This window comes from Carassius carassius, chromosome 18 (genome assembly GCF_963082965.1).
Source record: "Carassius carassius chromosome 18, fCarCar2.1, whole genome shotgun sequence".
Lineage (NCBI taxonomy): Eukaryota > Metazoa > Chordata > Actinopteri > Cypriniformes > Cyprinidae > Carassius > Carassius carassius.
The window spans coordinates 22,892,098-22,908,584 of record NC_081772.1 but is presented as its reverse complement, the minus strand read 5'-3'; the positions used below and the strand labels follow the sequence as shown (position 1 = coordinate 22,908,584).

The following is a 16,487-nucleotide window of genomic DNA, read 5'->3' as shown; positions in this document are numbered from 1 at the left end:
GCTTAAAGGGATAAATCACCCAAAAATCAAAATTATGTCATTAATAACTCACCCTCATGTTGTTCCAAACCAGTAAGACCTCTGTGTATCTTCGGAACACAGTTTAAGATATTTTAGATTTAGTCCGAGAGCTCTCAGTCCCTCCATTGAAGCTGTGTGTAAGGTATACTGTCCATGTCCAGAAAGGTAAGAAAAACATCATCAAAGCAGTCCATGTGACATCAGAGGGTCAGTTAGAATATTTTGAAGCATCGAAAATACATTTTGGTCCAAAAATAACAAAAACTACGACTTTATTCATCATTGTCTTCTCTTCTGTGTCTGTTGTGAGAGAGAGTTCAAAACAAAGCAGTTTGTCATATCCGGTTCGTGAACGAATCATTCGATGTAACCGGATCTTCTTCAACCAGTTCACCAAATCGAACTGAATCGTTTTAAACGGTTCGCGTCTCCAATACGCATTAATCCACAAATGACTTAAGCTGTTAACTTTTTTAATGTGGCTGACACTCCCTCTGAGTTCAAACAAACCAATATCCCGGAGTAATTCATTTACTCAAACAGTACACTGACTGAACTGCTGTGAAGAGAGAACTGAAGATGAACACCGAGCCGAGCCTCGTTCACAAGTCAAGAACCGGTTGCATCGGTTTTAACTCAGAGGGAGTTACAGCCTAAGTAATTAGGGGGGGGGGGGCTATGCATAGGGCCCGGGATCTTGTGCAGCGCCCCTGATTATTGTATTTGTTCGTTCAGGTGCAGGAGGGACTTCAAGGAGAACTTCGCAGAAGAGAGCCCGGATCAGTGTTGCTCTCCGTGATACGCGGCTCTCTCTCCGTGTGCGCACAGAACACAGCGCGCGAGAAACCAGCTAACGTTATTCTGTTAAGCTTTTCCGCCTCTTGTGTTTGGATGCTTTAACATTTAAATGGACAAGTGGTACGGCTTAAAAACACGTGAAAACCATTAACTTTCGTAATGCCACGCAGCAGTGGCGGTCAACTGTCCTGATCGTTGTGAAAATGTTGTGAAATAAAGTTTTCTAAAGGAAAACACTCTGTACTTTTACAGCAAAGTCAAAATACTTCACTACTGTCCGCCTCTGTATGTATGTATATATATATATATATATATATATATATATATATATATATATATATACAGTACAGACCAAAAGTTTGGAAACATTACTATTTTTAATGTTTTTGAAAGAAGTTTCTTCTGCTCATCAAGCCTGCAATTTTTTTTTATCAAAAATACAGAAAAAAATGTAATAATGTGATATATTATTACAGATTAAAATAATTGTTTTTACATTTATTATACTTTAAATTATAATTTATTTCTGTGATGCAAAGCTGAATTTTTAGGATCATTATCACATGATCCTTTAGAAATCATTCTAATATGATGATTCATTATCAACGTTGGAAACAGTTCTATATTTTTAGCTATATTATAACATATACAACAACAAAAAAGCATCTATGTTTCCATCCGTTTAACTGGCCTCGATAGCTACATTTCATGCTTGATTTTCTTAAGATTGGGTATGTACTGTATGTACAGTATGTATTTTCTTATTTATTTTTTGTAAGATTTTTGTGCATTTTCTGAATAATTGTCTTCACTGGTATTAAATTCAAAGTGGTTGGAAAAAGTGCAGTGAATGTATTGGCAGCACTTATACATTTAAGGCAGTATATCCCCCCAATATCCCAAAAGTGAAATGAAACAAAACAATTCAATGCACTAAACAATTTTTTTTTTCTAAATTTCAAATACAAAGTGTTTAATACATAAACAGACCTTAAGTGCAAAGTTCAGAAAACATATACTGACAACAGTAACTAAACATATGTTAGAACTAATGAAAAAAAACAGTTCATTCCGAACAAAATTTTCTTGTGTTACCTGTAATTCAATGTCACAGTCAAAAACAAATCAATATCTTAAGAACATTCTTAAAAATATAGAAACCATATACTGTATAAATACAGCAAAAAGGCTAAACACATATATTATTCCTGTTAGTAAATAGTAACACTAGCTCATTTTAGTACAATTTGTATATAAGTGGCACTCTGTAAATGAACAAGATCAGTGCAGATTCACGAAAGAGAGGAAGTGAATTTAAAGGAAGCAGACAAGAGGCTTGAATCTAAGGTTGCTGATAATACTGCTGGTGTGGTTGTGGTTCTTAGGACTGGCTCTCAGTGTTTGGGTCCTCGTATATGTAACTGCCAACACCTCCAGTGTTCACTCCTGAACAAAAACAGTGAAATAACATCATGCACGGTCAAAGAAGAATAGGGGTTTGCAAGCATCAAAACAATAAAAGTGAATACAGTTTTGTTTTGTTTTTCCTGTACACTAGAATATATCCTGTTTAATTGTATTTTTACGTGAAAAAAAAAAAAATTATATATATATATATATATATATATATATATATATATATATATATATATATATATATATATATATATAGTGTATATAAAGAATGAAATTGTAAAATGGACAGTGGAAATGTACCTTTTGGCCCAAAAAGAACAGCATAACAGGGTTTATGGCAGTATGGCTGGCCATCGTGCTGTAGTTTAAAACAGAACCCATGTACATTATTAAATCATACTTGTCTTCAAATGTCATTTCTAATTGCACAATAGTTTAATCTGGACATTTCTGACCTCCACATTTATGATGTTACTGAGAGAGGGCAGATTTTAATTTTTTTTTCTGACCCAATTATGTTTCAAATATATGTACATATATGTTGTGAACAGCTGTGAAAATATATTTAGTTGAAATCTTTAAATGCTTAAATAGATCACAAAATGCAATAAAAATAAACTTTAAATCTTAAATTACATTTTGGGTAATGTCAAAATGTATTTTTATAGTTTGCACAATATAACTGTATTTAGATTCAAATATATAAAAGTGTCCCTGACCTCTGCATGGCTGCCGGGAGCCAGAGTCTTGCTGCACCTCTCACAGCGCAGACAGGGCCTGTGCCAGTCTTTACCCAGGGAACTGACCTTTTCAGCTGAAACACAAAGAAGGAAACACAGGCCCTTCTGTAAGTATCGGGCAACCTCAGCAAATGCATATGTATGTCCTGGCACTGCTGAACACACACGTTCCAGAACAAGTCCATATCTGCTGAACTTTACTGTCTGAATGTCAGCGCTTACCGAAGTACACTGTTTTGTTGCACCTGGGGCAGACGTTCGGCTGACCAGAAAACGAACTGAAGCTTGCAGCTGGAGAAAATTAGGTAGACAATTATTCTCACAGATATCATTCATTTAAATAATATTAACATTTAATTCGAATAAATGTAATAATCCTAATATTTTACAAAATTCATTATCACTACCCACTTTGTTTAAAAAAACAGTAGATGGTTGCACAGTAAATTGCCAAGTTTTGGTTTGGGTTAAGTATATTGTAATGCAGTTGACAGGGTGTTATTGGTGCTTTCTATTGCATTATTGGGATTTTTCTTTAAATTAACAATATTATAAAAGTGTTTCACCAGAAAAGTTGGATTTCCAGTAAATGAAAATTAACCTATTAAAGCCTAACATATGAATTAAAGGGATAGTTCACCCCCAAAATGGAAGTTGTTGGAAACCGAACAGTTGCCGGTAGACATTGCCAATGACAGCAACTGTTCTGTTATCCACAATCTTCAAAAGATCTTCTTTCGTGTTCAACAGAACATAGAAACTCAAATACAGATATGAGGGTGAGTAAATGATGACATCATTTTAATTTTTGAACAATCCCTGAACTATATACAGTATATATACATATATGCAACAGTTTTTTTTAACCTTTAGACAAAATTGAGGGGAAAACAGTTTTTAGTTTCATATTTGATACATCAATCTTTTGTGGCTCGTATGTTATGATATAGGAGAATATAAAGTATCATTAAATATCATATTTCTAAGAAAACGTAAAAAAAATTGCTTCAGTTAATCACAATAACAAAAGCTATTCTTACATTCACTGATTTTATAAAAATCAGTAAAGATCTCTTAGAAGTATACGAAACATGGACTGAAGGTGACCTGACCTGACAATTTTAGAATTATGCTAAAAAAGTCTATCAGAAAAGTATCAATCAGACGACGTTATAGATTTTGTTCAACAGGGTCTTCATCAAAGTTTTTATCATGTTGAGAATTTAAAGGCCTATTAAATATGATACAGTAGTCTGTGTAGGGTTAAGTGTTTGCATTATGATCTACAGTAGCACAAACTCACCCTTCACTGGGCCCCTGGTGGCCTTTTTCTCTTCAGCCTTCGGCTTGGTTTCCATGGCAGGGGTAGTGTCATCATTGACAGGTGTGTCATAGACATATGAACCAGCCCCCCCGATATTCACACCTACAAGAATAGGACAGGCAGTACAGTTGCTTCTTTTCTGATTATATTATAAGGGTGGTATTCAAACATTACAAAAAGAATTCAAGAAGGTAATTTTCATTTTTGGGTCAGCTATACTCTATATATGAAGATCAGAGATTTCAGTGATGAAGCTGCTCTTGTGCAGGCTGGCTGTCTCATTAAGAATCTGTGGCATCAAAGGAAAGAGTGTCCTACTTGCTGCAAGCCCCACAAATGATAAACAGTTGCATCCGAGATATTAATTAGATGTACTGCACCTTTTGGTCCATAGAGGGCAGCATAGCATGGCTTGTGGCAGTATGGCTTCCCATCATGCTGTTAACAGTGGATAAAACACATCACTGAGATTAATTAGGCATCCAGTTCCTGCCATCCTTGTCTGTTGTCATCAAAAATTACATTACACTCATGCTGTCCAAAGATTAAAGTATGACATATTCTCAACATTTAAAGAGTAAACAACTGCCCTTGTGAAAAATAAGTAGCCTATATTTAACATACTTTTAAAATAGTCTTATTATAGAAATAATACAATTTAAAATAATATATTTAAGTGCTAATTGAATGTAATGTTTTCTGACACTTATTAATCTTACAGTAAAATTAAAAATGTATTATAGTTTATTTATTTTTTAATACAACTACTTGGACTAGGACTTAAATACATCTTTATATGTAATTTCATATTTACTTCTATTGTCTTTGACATATGGCTGCCAAATAATGATAAATGAAGTGACGAGCATTCATGGTAAACTAAAAAATACCTTAATGTAATGAAACGTGTATGTCATGTATTTTAAAATATTTTTAATTGATTTTTTTTTTAACACAGGTGCACTTCTTTTTGGAGTCTCTAAGAGTTTAAAGAGTTTGGTGAATTTTAGTTATTGGTTTTAATCAGATAAAATGTATAGGGAAAATGTAGACTACAAATAAAATTTTTGACCAATCGAAAATGCTGTAGAATGAGAATGCCCCTCCCCATACCACCACCAGCATAACAATAGCAAGTACTGAATCATGAGGTGTGTTTGATGTCAACAAATTAGTTTACCCACTAATACAATGCTTTTGAGTCAATCATCCAACCATTTCCTCAACCAATTCATTCAACACCAGTTAATTCATTCAGGAAACAGAGAGTTGAGCATCTCTGCTCTGTGTACCGTAGTAACCAGGGTAAACACAGTATTTTTTATCAGTAAGTGATAAGCTTTTCTATAAGTTACACCTGTCAGGTGTGTGATTTACCATGTTCATTCAGCCCGTCTGCCATTTTTTATGCATTGTTCTGAACAGACACATAGCATTAAAAATAATAATATACAGTATATAGCTTCCCACTGCTCTGTGTGTGTGTTCATGGTGTTTTCACTTCTCACTTCTGTGTGTAAAATAAAAGCATCTGCTAAATTAATGAATACAATGTAAGTGTGTGTGCACTTGGATGGGACAAATGCAGACCACCAATTCAGAGTATGGGTTACCATACTTGGCAAATGTAGTGACTTTCATAAAGCAACAAATACTTTTTGTGCACAAAAACAGACTTTTTCAATCTAGTGAAGGACCATCTCAGAACCGTGATTCAAGAAGCTTCGATTCTTAATGATATTTGTTTCGAATTACTCCCGAATTGAATCTAAAATATTTAAATTTGTGTTTTAAAGTCTAACTAAGGTCTTACAGGTTTTGGAAATCATGAGGGTGAGTAATTAATGACAAATTAGATTTTTGGGTGAACTAACCCTTTAAGATGGTGTTACATTTTAAAGTAACATCACAAATAGCAAGGTCACATTTCGAACTTGAAAATAAGTTTAAAGTTCCCACATTGTGATATTGTTGTACATCACCAGAAAATCTTTACTGGAACTGTCCCTTTTTTTTTTTTCATCCATTATATATAAATTACTAAAGGTATACATGAGCGATTAAAGCCAACGTTCCTCAACATCTGTAGTTCTTGTATTTAAACACCTCCATTTCATCTGTTAAACACAAAAATATGAACCGTGATATTTTACTTTTATATATAGTTTGTACTAAAATGAAAATTCCTTTCTTAGTGTAATTAAAGTAAAAAATATAAAAAAGCTTTTTTTATTATTATTATTTGGCAGATGCTGTGATAACCAAATTCCCAGCAGCAGCGTTGGACTTGAGGAATGCAGATGGGAAGCAGTTTTATTTGTTAAAATAAGTAAACCAACAAAAGGGTTAATTTTTATTTTTTTGAATGTTGTCATTTATCCATAATGTTAAGTGTGATAACTATTAGAAGTGTAGATTTCTTTTAGAATTAATTTATTTTAAATATATTTTAGTTATTTAAAATTCTTATATTTTTATCATCTTAAGTTGTTAAAAATTCCAGATTTGATCATATTCATATTTAAGGTGTATTTTATATAGTTTTTTTGTCATTCATTCTTTTGTATTTTTGTATTTTTATTATTTTGTATTGTATTGTCTTCAGTGTGTGCTGGGTTTGGGGACGGTGGGGAGGGCGTGGGTACAGTGTGGGCTGGGTGAGGGGACGGTGGGGAGGGCGTGGGTACAGTGTGGGCTGGGTAAGGGGACGGTGGGGAGGGCATGGGTACGGTGTGGGCTGGGTGTGGGGACGGTGGGGAGGGCGTGGGTACAGTGTGGGCTGGGTGAGGGGACGGTGGGGAGGGCGTGGGTACAGTGTGGGCTGGGTAAGGGGACGGTGGGGAGGGCATGGGTACGGTGTGGGCTGGGTGTGGGGACGGTGGGGAGGGCGTGGGTACAGTGTGGGCTGGGTGTGGGGACGGTGGGGAGGGCGTGGGTACAGTGTGTGCTGGGTGTGGGGACGGTGGGGAGGGCGTGGGTACAGTGTGTGCTGGGTGTGGGGACGGTGGGGAGGGCGTGGGTACGGTGTGGGCTGGGTGTGGGGACGGTGGGGAGGGCATGGGTACAGTGTGTGCTGGGTGAGGGGACGGTGGGGAGGGCGTGGGTACGGTGTGGGCTGGGTGTGGGGACGGTGGGGAGGGCGTGGGTACAGTGTGTGCTGGGTGTGGGGACGGTGGGGAGGGCGTGGGTACAGTGTGGGCTGGGTGAGGGGACGGTGGGGAGGGCGTGGGTACAGTGTGGGCTGGGTGTGGGGACGGTGGGGAGGGCATGGGTACAGTGTGGGCTGGGTGAGGGGACGGTGGGGAGGGCATGGGTACAGTGTGTGCTGGGTGTGGGGACGGTGGGGAGGGCATGGGTACAGTGTGGGCTGTTTGCTGTTTCTTTTTTTTCCTTTCTTTTGTTTTTTGTGGGCAAGCCCAGTGGGTATTCAGTATTCGGGAAATCCAGCCCAGATCCACTGCAGGACAAATAACCCGATATAACCCCACCCATCTGCTACCAAATTACGATGTAACCAAGAGCTCAATTTACGCTGGACAGCATAAGAGGTTCAAAGTTAAGTTTTAATCGTATTTCCTGATCTTGTCTAAAATAGGCCTATTTAACTTCGGACTTGGATGGAATGTCACAAACATTAAATAAATTAGCCTACTTCACATTTGTGAATAGTAATTAGACTAGGCCTATGCTTTATTTCTTTCACATGCGTGTGCAGCATTAGGCCCATTTTAGTCTGATTATGATATATTATTGACTGATTGCTATCTTTACCTGAATCGAGCCGTGCATCGCATGGAATCTTCTTTTGGGCCTGGGGTAAATTCCAGGCTTTACAAGGAATAGGCTGCGCTGAGCATGAGTGTGCGGCGAGGACAATGCAGATAAGAAGATCAGACACCGCCCGACCCCGAGAAGTGCAGTGTTGCTCTTTATATGAGATGTATATTTAAAAGAAATATAGCCGAACAATATGAAGAAACGCTGTGTCTAACTTGCAGAGCAGTACATCAGAGGAACTCTTTTTCTGCTTGATGGGAAAGACAGTAAAGACATGCTGAGTTGAAAAGTGGCGTTTTAGGGAGCTCACGCACAAATGCATAAAGTCATTTTTGATCCACATACAAAAAATACGAAAAATATAGCTTAATTTTCGTTTTTACATTCTTCAGACAGAATGAAATAATAATAATAATAATAGTGATAATACTACAATCAAATTATCATTTAACTTTATTTCTTTTTGTTCGTATTTAGATTTGTCGTTAAATCAAACTTGAATCACCACACATGTAAAATAATTATTAATGCATAGTCTAAGTTTATTTGTTTTTACCCACGAAAAAAACCTAGCTTAATTTCATTTTTCCATTTCTCAAACAAAACGAAATAACAACTACAATAACAGGCAAATAATTATAAAATCAAGCCGTTTATCATTTCTCTTTACTACTTTTTTATAGTCACTTAAACAAATAAAATATAAAAAAAAAAAATTTTTTTAAACAGCAGAGAGAAGTGCATGTGGGTGACGTAATACAATTGCATGGCATTGCTGGTATTGTTAGCTAAAACTTTTTAAAGGCTAAATAAAATAAAATGTAATATACATTATTTAAATAACTAAATTAAATAAGTTCTAAACAAAAAAAGAAAGAAAAAAGGAAGAGAGCATTTGCAGTATTTGCGACGCAAAATACGCTGTTGTGGTTACAAACGGCGTAAAAAAACGTGCGAAAATGCGTCAATGACGGCGTTTTGGTCTCCATGAAAAACGTCATTTTTTACACCGTTCATGTTGCCATATGACGGCGTAAAAAACCGCCGTTTTGGTTGTACAGAGCTCTCGTCATTCACAGCGTTTTGCTAATAATATAATGAGCCACGCCCACTGATTCCCGCAGCTATGGTTTTCACCCAATCGGGCAATTGCAATGCTGCTCATTAAAACTGCTGGGCTGGTGCCGAATGATTTTATATTTAGCTGTTAATGTTTTATTTTTAGAATGGAATGTAAGCACATGGGTCAGATGTGATCTGTGAGGTCCTGCAAACAAATGGGCAAAATCAGGTAAGAAAATTGCTAATTTAACTTTCAAAAATAGTTAATTTGTAAATGGCTAAAGGACATGTAACCTGCAGAAGATAAATATGTCCGTGTGTATATTTGTATTTTGTATCACAGAAGCTAAAGAAGCTCATCTGATGTGTGATGCTGCTAATTTGTTAATGTCTGTCCTTTAGAGACTTTGCACATTTTTCTGATGTGAATCCCATGCATTAGGCGCGTTATATTGTTTATCGTTCAATAGTCTCAAAGATAACATACTCTGTTCGTGTTTTTCTTAGTAATCGCAAATGTCAGTACAATTTAAATGAATTCAAGATTGTTTAAAGCAGTGGTTCTCAAAGTGTGGTACGAGTAGCACAAATGTTAGTTAGTTAGCTCCCTCTAGTGGTATGCAGAGGAATCACTACACGAAATAGTGTTAATACATTTTAATATGGAATTATATTCCGGACTTTATTCAAAAGGAATTGCAAATTGTATTTGCAATTGCGTTTTCAATTTGTGGACGCATAAAATGTGACATAATCAAACGCAAATGCAAATTGTGCATTACCGTTTGCATTTTCATTTAAGCGAATGCACAGTGTCTGCCAAATTAAATTTTTTCACGGCGTTTGTAATCACAACGGCGTATTTTGCGGCGCAAAAGCAGTTTAAAACGCCGTATTTTACGGCGTATGGCTGTAAACGCGATTCATCTATAGCGTAATTCTGACCCTTTTGGCTTGCCATATATTTCCAATGTATGCGTGCTCATAATGGAAGCGACGCGGACGCGCATTGAGTTAAAAACATTTCAACTTTTCAGAATGCCGCCAGCGCACCACGGGTCATGTGACAAGAACTAACCAATCAGCTCCATCCTTTCCCGTAACAACGTTGAAAGCTCAGCCAAGATGAAGGAACAGCTGATCATAGTTGTATATGGATTGCCATTTTGAAATAAATTTAGTAGCAGAGCTACTGCAAGCGATTTTTAGAGATTTTTATATATATATATAATTTTTTTTTTTGGGGGGGGGGGGGGGGGGGGGGTATGCCTTTAGTATTAACACTACTGGCCATATAAAGATGACAGAAATACAGAAAATAGTAGTATGTTAACATGCTATTCTAAATTCAGACACATAGTTGTGGTGATGGCTGTAATACCTGCTATGGCTCCAGTTGAGCTGATATTTGGAATAACACTCTTACTTATGTAATATTGCTAAATTACATGAATTTGCTAATTATAAATCAACATTGTGAACACATTAGATTATGGCACATTATTGCAGATTTCAATGAGATGCAGCCAGCTTCCAGTTCGGTAGAAGAAATACATGAAAGAAATGTGCATTTAATGGGATCTTTATCTTCAACACTGTCTTTTTCTCCATTTTTTCTTTAAGCTGTATTCCTCTCACCTCTGCATGTCCTCCTGGATTCAGGGTCTTGTTACAGCGTTCACACTTCAGACAGAATTTGTGCCAGTCTTTTCCCAGAGATGTCACTTTCTCCGCTATAAGACACAAAGAGATTTATTCCCTTTATAGATCATCATTCATCTGAAGATGTACATTAACTGAAGCCACTATCTTCATTATAACAATTGAGCTTAAATTACTCTGTAATGAGTCTCTTCTGACTGTGTCTCATCAGAAAAAAAAGAAAAAAAAACCTGTCTATCCTGGTCCACCTAAATGTGTTTATCCAGTTAACCTTTTGTCAGTGCACCTCTTAATGTGTTTAACTAAGTCCAGAGATAACGTGAAGCCTAATGTGCATCTGTTAACTGTCTCATCGAGGATGTCAGGGAGAGGTGGACGACTGTGAAACACTATCACAGAGTGCAGGGCCATACACAGACATTTTGAGGGGCAGTGGCCGAAACTAAAAAAGGAGCACTATGGGGTTGGGGCAGGAGGAGACAGCACACGCTCTAAGAAATTTCAGACTTTATTAAAGATGTTTTGAAAGAATAATCACAACTACGCATTGCTGATAACAAACTATTCCTTTTTTTTTTTTACAGCAAAACCTTTCTATTCGATACCATGTCTTGGAAGATCTTGATAACCTCGTCTTTGATGATTGGGATGTCTTTTTCAATGGCTAGAAGCAGAAGATCATTAAGTCGCATTACGAAGTTTAGTTTTCAGCAGCTTCAGCTTTGAGAACGAGCGTTCAACAGAGGCTGTGGAGACGGGCAGTGTCGCAAAGACAAGGCATTTTCGGAGAGTCTTTAGGGCTGTTTCCCTGCAGCTCCATCAGGTGTCTGAAGGCATCTGTGGCTCAAGGGCACTCTGGCCTAGATTCATGGTTTGCTGCGTTCGTACAAATGCTGCATGTCGTTTTGTGGAGTTGGCAATGAAGGTGTAAAGTTTTTCAACTACTGTGAAAAAACTGACAAAGTGTATGCTTGACTAAGCGCTCTCCACTAGAACAAGGTTCAAGCAATGAACATATAATGCCTTTTCATTTTGCTTTTGTATTCTTGACTCTAGTCCTTTATAAGGCCCGCTCATGTTGGCAGCTCCATCGTAAACCTGGCCATATAATGTCCTCAACTTTCAGCTGGTTCTCCTTCAGCACAGTCATTACTAAGTTGTTCTCCTTTTGTTGACTGAATATCACAGAGCTGAATAAAGCGCTCCTTATTATGATGTCTTGCACATAACGCACAACAAAGGACACCTGTTCGATTTGTGAAACAGTCATCTCATCAAGTTAAATTGAATATATTGATGCTTCCCTAACTTCGTCTTCATAAAGTCTTCTGGCTCTTCTTTCTTGTGTACACTAATGTGGCTGCCTCGCTTTCCATATCTTCTTGTTCTGCCTCTGTCTCTTCTCTCTCTTTCTCCCTGTATTGCCTTTCTGTCTCAATCTGAATATTTTCTCACTCTGAGGCAGAATCATCATAATATAGAAAATGAAAAACACACTTTTTACAATCACATTGTAAATACAGCTTAATGCTAGTTCAATTTATGTTGCTGTAATTGTCTATCTTTCTTCTTGTCACACTATAGCACATGGGTGCTCAAGCTCAGTCCTTGAACGCCATTAACCTGCAGATTTTAGCTCCAACTTGCCTCTAGCACACCAGTCAGGAAGTTTCTTTTATGCTTATTAAGAGCCTGATTAGCTGTTCAGGTGGGTTTGAAGGACTTGAGCTGCTACTTTCAGCCAGTTTAACTGTCCCTGTCTGATTTGGTTGATGCTCAGTGGGCTCTTCCTCACTCTCTGAGCCTGCCTCTGCTGCCTCATCCTGAATGGAAGTACATTTACATTTATGCATTTAGCAGACGCTTTTATCCAAAGCGACTTACAGTGCATCTAGGCTACACATTACTTTACCAATATGTGTGTTCCCTGGGAACGCAATGCTCTACCACTGAGCCACGGGAACAAATTAAATGTCTAATACAACAATGTATTAGACATTTAATTTAATATTATACAGCATAAATCTATATATTATGCAATATGTTAACATAAAAATATTTTAGAACATTTATAGTAGCCAATATTGCATTTAGATTATGTATAGTCCTACTAATAATATGATCTGAATAAAATATTATAAATATTATATGATGCATGCTATACAGATTACTGGTATTAACTAAGAAAATAGATTATAATGGGAAATGTACTGTACAGAAGTTACAGTGTGACAAACTGCTAAATTTATAACGTTGATTTACCTGCCGGCTAGCTGGAGCTTTTAATAACTTTTCTGGAGCTTTTGAACTGCCTTTAGCAGCCTCCCTTAGCTCTTTCTCTCTCTGTTTCTGTCTTCTTTTTTGCGAAGGCATTATTTTTCTACAAAGTGTGCCAATAACAGCAAATTTGTTGTTATTTAGATCAGATCACATCGGCTTCAACATTTTGATTCGACATGAATTCTAATTATCGTTCGAGAATGTGGATATTTTGTACACACTGTTAACTTAGCACCATATTAAAAGACCAGAAGCTTCACTTCACTTTACTTCACTTCGGAACATGGACTTGATTTGGGAACCGCTGATATAGCCTATTGTAGTTATGGTGTCTCTGGTATTCTGGTCTGTGAGCATAAATGCGTTCGGGGGGCGTGGCTTTGGAAGGCAATTGCTGGGAGGGTGGAACGTTCGCTTTCAGTGCTATCAGGCTAATGATAGCATTTTCTAAGATCTCCTATTGCACCTTTAACAGACGATCAATCAATCTATCTATCTATCTATCTATCTATCTATCTATCTATCTATCTATCTATCTATCTATCTATCTATCTATCTATCTATCTATCTATCTATCTATCACAGTACCACACAAGTGTTCTACATGTTTTCATGTAATAAAAGTGTTATAAAAGATTTATGTTTTAAATAAATGCTGCTCTTTTTAATTTTCTATTCATCAAAGAATCCTGAAGAAATAAAAATATCATGGCTTCCACAAAAATATTAAGCAGCACAACTGATTTTTTTAACATATATACAGGAAATGTTCCTTGAGAAATTCTGTATATTAGAATGATTTCTGAATGATCGTATGACACTGAAGACTGGAGTAATAATCGGCTTTGGCATTACAAATACATGTTATATTAAAATAGAAAACAGTTATTTTAATTAGTAATAATATTTCACAATAGACTTAAAGGGTTAGTTCACCCCAAAGCTAAAATTCTGTCATTAACCCTTTAATGCGTACGATCACACCGGTGTGATTAGAACTTTCAGTGCGTCACATCATCAACATCATCCGCTTTCACACTTTGGCTGGCGCGGAGCCAGATCGGACACGCTGAGTGCTTGTCATTATCACAGATATTCAATGTTTTCACCATATAATGCTTATTTTAGGTTTAAGATATTTAAATACACATTAGTACTAGCAAAACCATACATTTACCGTTTGTAAAATGCACGCAGATGTCTATGGAAACCGTAATAATGATCCTTACAATTATAATCTGACAACATTTTTATTGATATCAAGTACAGATTGTGTAGGTAACTATAAAGTTTACTCTGCTCTTCTCCCAGTTTACCGGAGGCTTACTTTAACGTTTTTCATGAGGAGAGGATGCATTTACATGTTGTAAATCCCACAGCTCAGATTCAGTGTGAACCAACATGGCGGCACCCATCACCCCGTACGGTCCTTATAAAAGTGTTCAAACTACCAAATATATTCACTTGCACATATTTCAGAATCACAATATCAGATATTCATAATATAGTGAACATGTTTGTGAATATTTTGAACAAAACAGAAAAAACAAAATAAATGCGATCCATGTGTCATACAGATCTATTGTGGCTGCGTGACACATCGCCATGGAAACAATAAGGCGGTGCATTCTAAAATAATGGTTGCCTAAATCATGTTTACCATGATGGGCTGGCGTCGTGTGGATTACTTGTGGATTATTGTGATGTTTTTATCAGCTGTTTGGTCTCTCATTCTGACGGCACCCATTCACTGCAGAGGATCTATTGGTAAGCAAGTGATGTAATGCTAAATTTCTCCAAATCTGTTACAATGAAGATACGTTCAAACTCATCTACATCTTGGATGGCCTGACGGTAAGTAATTTTTCATTTTGCATTAAAAGTTCCCTTTAACCATTGACTGGAAAGAGAAAGGCAAACTGCTGTTAGATGGCATAACTACACAATTATGTGGGCAAAAAGCATGTTTCTAAAGCCAGTTAAAGATAACCGTGTTCCAGGTTGCAGACTTAAAAATTGTTTGCACTATTCAAGTGAATAGGAATGCTTTCTTTCTCAGGTCAATGCTATTAAAGTCTCAAGAGAGCGAGTAGCAGCCAGACACAAAGTGGATCTCAGATTATAATTATTCAAGCGTTCAGTGGGAGGGAGTCAGCTCAGCATATGATAAACAGGTATAGATAAGTAAATAAGGTATAGACTGGACAGGAGAGAATGTTTATCAGACCCCTAACACCCCCCCCCCCCCCCCAAATGGGTCGAATCAGATTGATTGTGGCTAAAAAATCTGGTGTGTTCAGTTTGTGATGGTGTATTGGTTGACACTAATTAAATTGTTTCACTTAAGGCTGTTCACATAAAAATAATAATAATAATAATACGTCTGATATTGAGAATCTACCATCAAACTAATTATTAATTTTCGCATGTTTTAAAGTCACCCGTTTTAACCAAAGAATGAATTCTAGTGCAATGGGTTTATCATCTTTAATAATTTCATGTAATAATTGTCATATAGTCTACTTTCATTCATCCTGATTCTGCATTTCATGTGTCATCCATTATCAAATCAGAAAACTCTGTCTGTGATTTTCATGGATCTTATTTAACTGCACGGGCTCAACATTTATGGTATCTCAAATAACATGCAGACAAAATATGATTTGCTGCGCCGTCTCATGCAGAAATCATGTGGATCTTAATAAGAAAACTCATCCATTTTCTAAGAATAACGTGCACTCTTGATTAGCCAGGTAATTACCATCGAGCCCACGTTGTGTGATTTGCAGACGTTGTTTACAATGCATGCGAGAATGAAAATAACGAAAGTACATTCAGACACTACAGTGCAGTCGTTTCAGCCAGCGCGGGCATGCTTTGTTTTATCCGAGGCTTTGCAAAATAGAAGAAAAATGAACAACTTACCAAAATAAACAGTTTTGTCACATTTGGGACATTTTGATGCCATCTTCCGTGCAAAGCTGGGATTTCCTTTGATTTCAGCACGTTGTCTTTTATTTAGATCTGAATGCGTGAATGCGACTCGCTCGTTCTCAGCGATGCTCAAAGCGCGAGCGCATCCTCCCTTTGAAGATCTCCAGCGCGGAACCTCCCTCGATGACGTCAGGCAACGTGACAAGTGAATGTGCTCACCCTTCATTTCATTAAACTCTAACTCTGCGGAGCTACACAGCATTCACAGACATGGTGTCAAAACCTTATAATTTATGGCTGTTTCACATGAACACTATAGGCCACTACACTGATAAACAATTCTTATATTATTATCAGAATCAGAATCAGAAAGAGCTTTATTGCCAGGTAGCCTATGTTCACATATGGGGAATTTGTTTTGATGACAGAAACTCCCACAGCACAAGCAGAATGACAGTGACAAGACTATGAAA

At 37.0% G+C, this 16,487-nt stretch overlaps 1 protein-coding gene across 1 annotated transcript; it reads right to left on the bottom strand.

The window, feature by feature from the left end:
• Positions 1-1,681: 1,681 nt before the first annotated feature.
• On the bottom strand, positions 1,682-16,189 carry LOC132091937 (cysteine-rich protein 2-like). Its single transcript, XM_059498011.1, has 8 exons — positions 16,006-16,189; positions 10,777-10,871; positions 4,680-4,737; positions 4,279-4,401; positions 3,198-3,266; positions 2,955-3,049; positions 2,536-2,593; positions 1,682-2,265 (listed from the first exon to the last, which is right to left on the bottom strand). The coding sequence occupies exons 1-8, from the start codon at positions 16,046-16,048 to the stop codon at positions 2,201-2,203; spliced, it is 606 nt and encodes a 201-aa protein (XP_059353994.1). The 5' UTR covers positions 16,049-16,189; the 3' UTR covers positions 1,682-2,200.
• Positions 16,190-16,487: the final 298 nt, after the last annotated feature.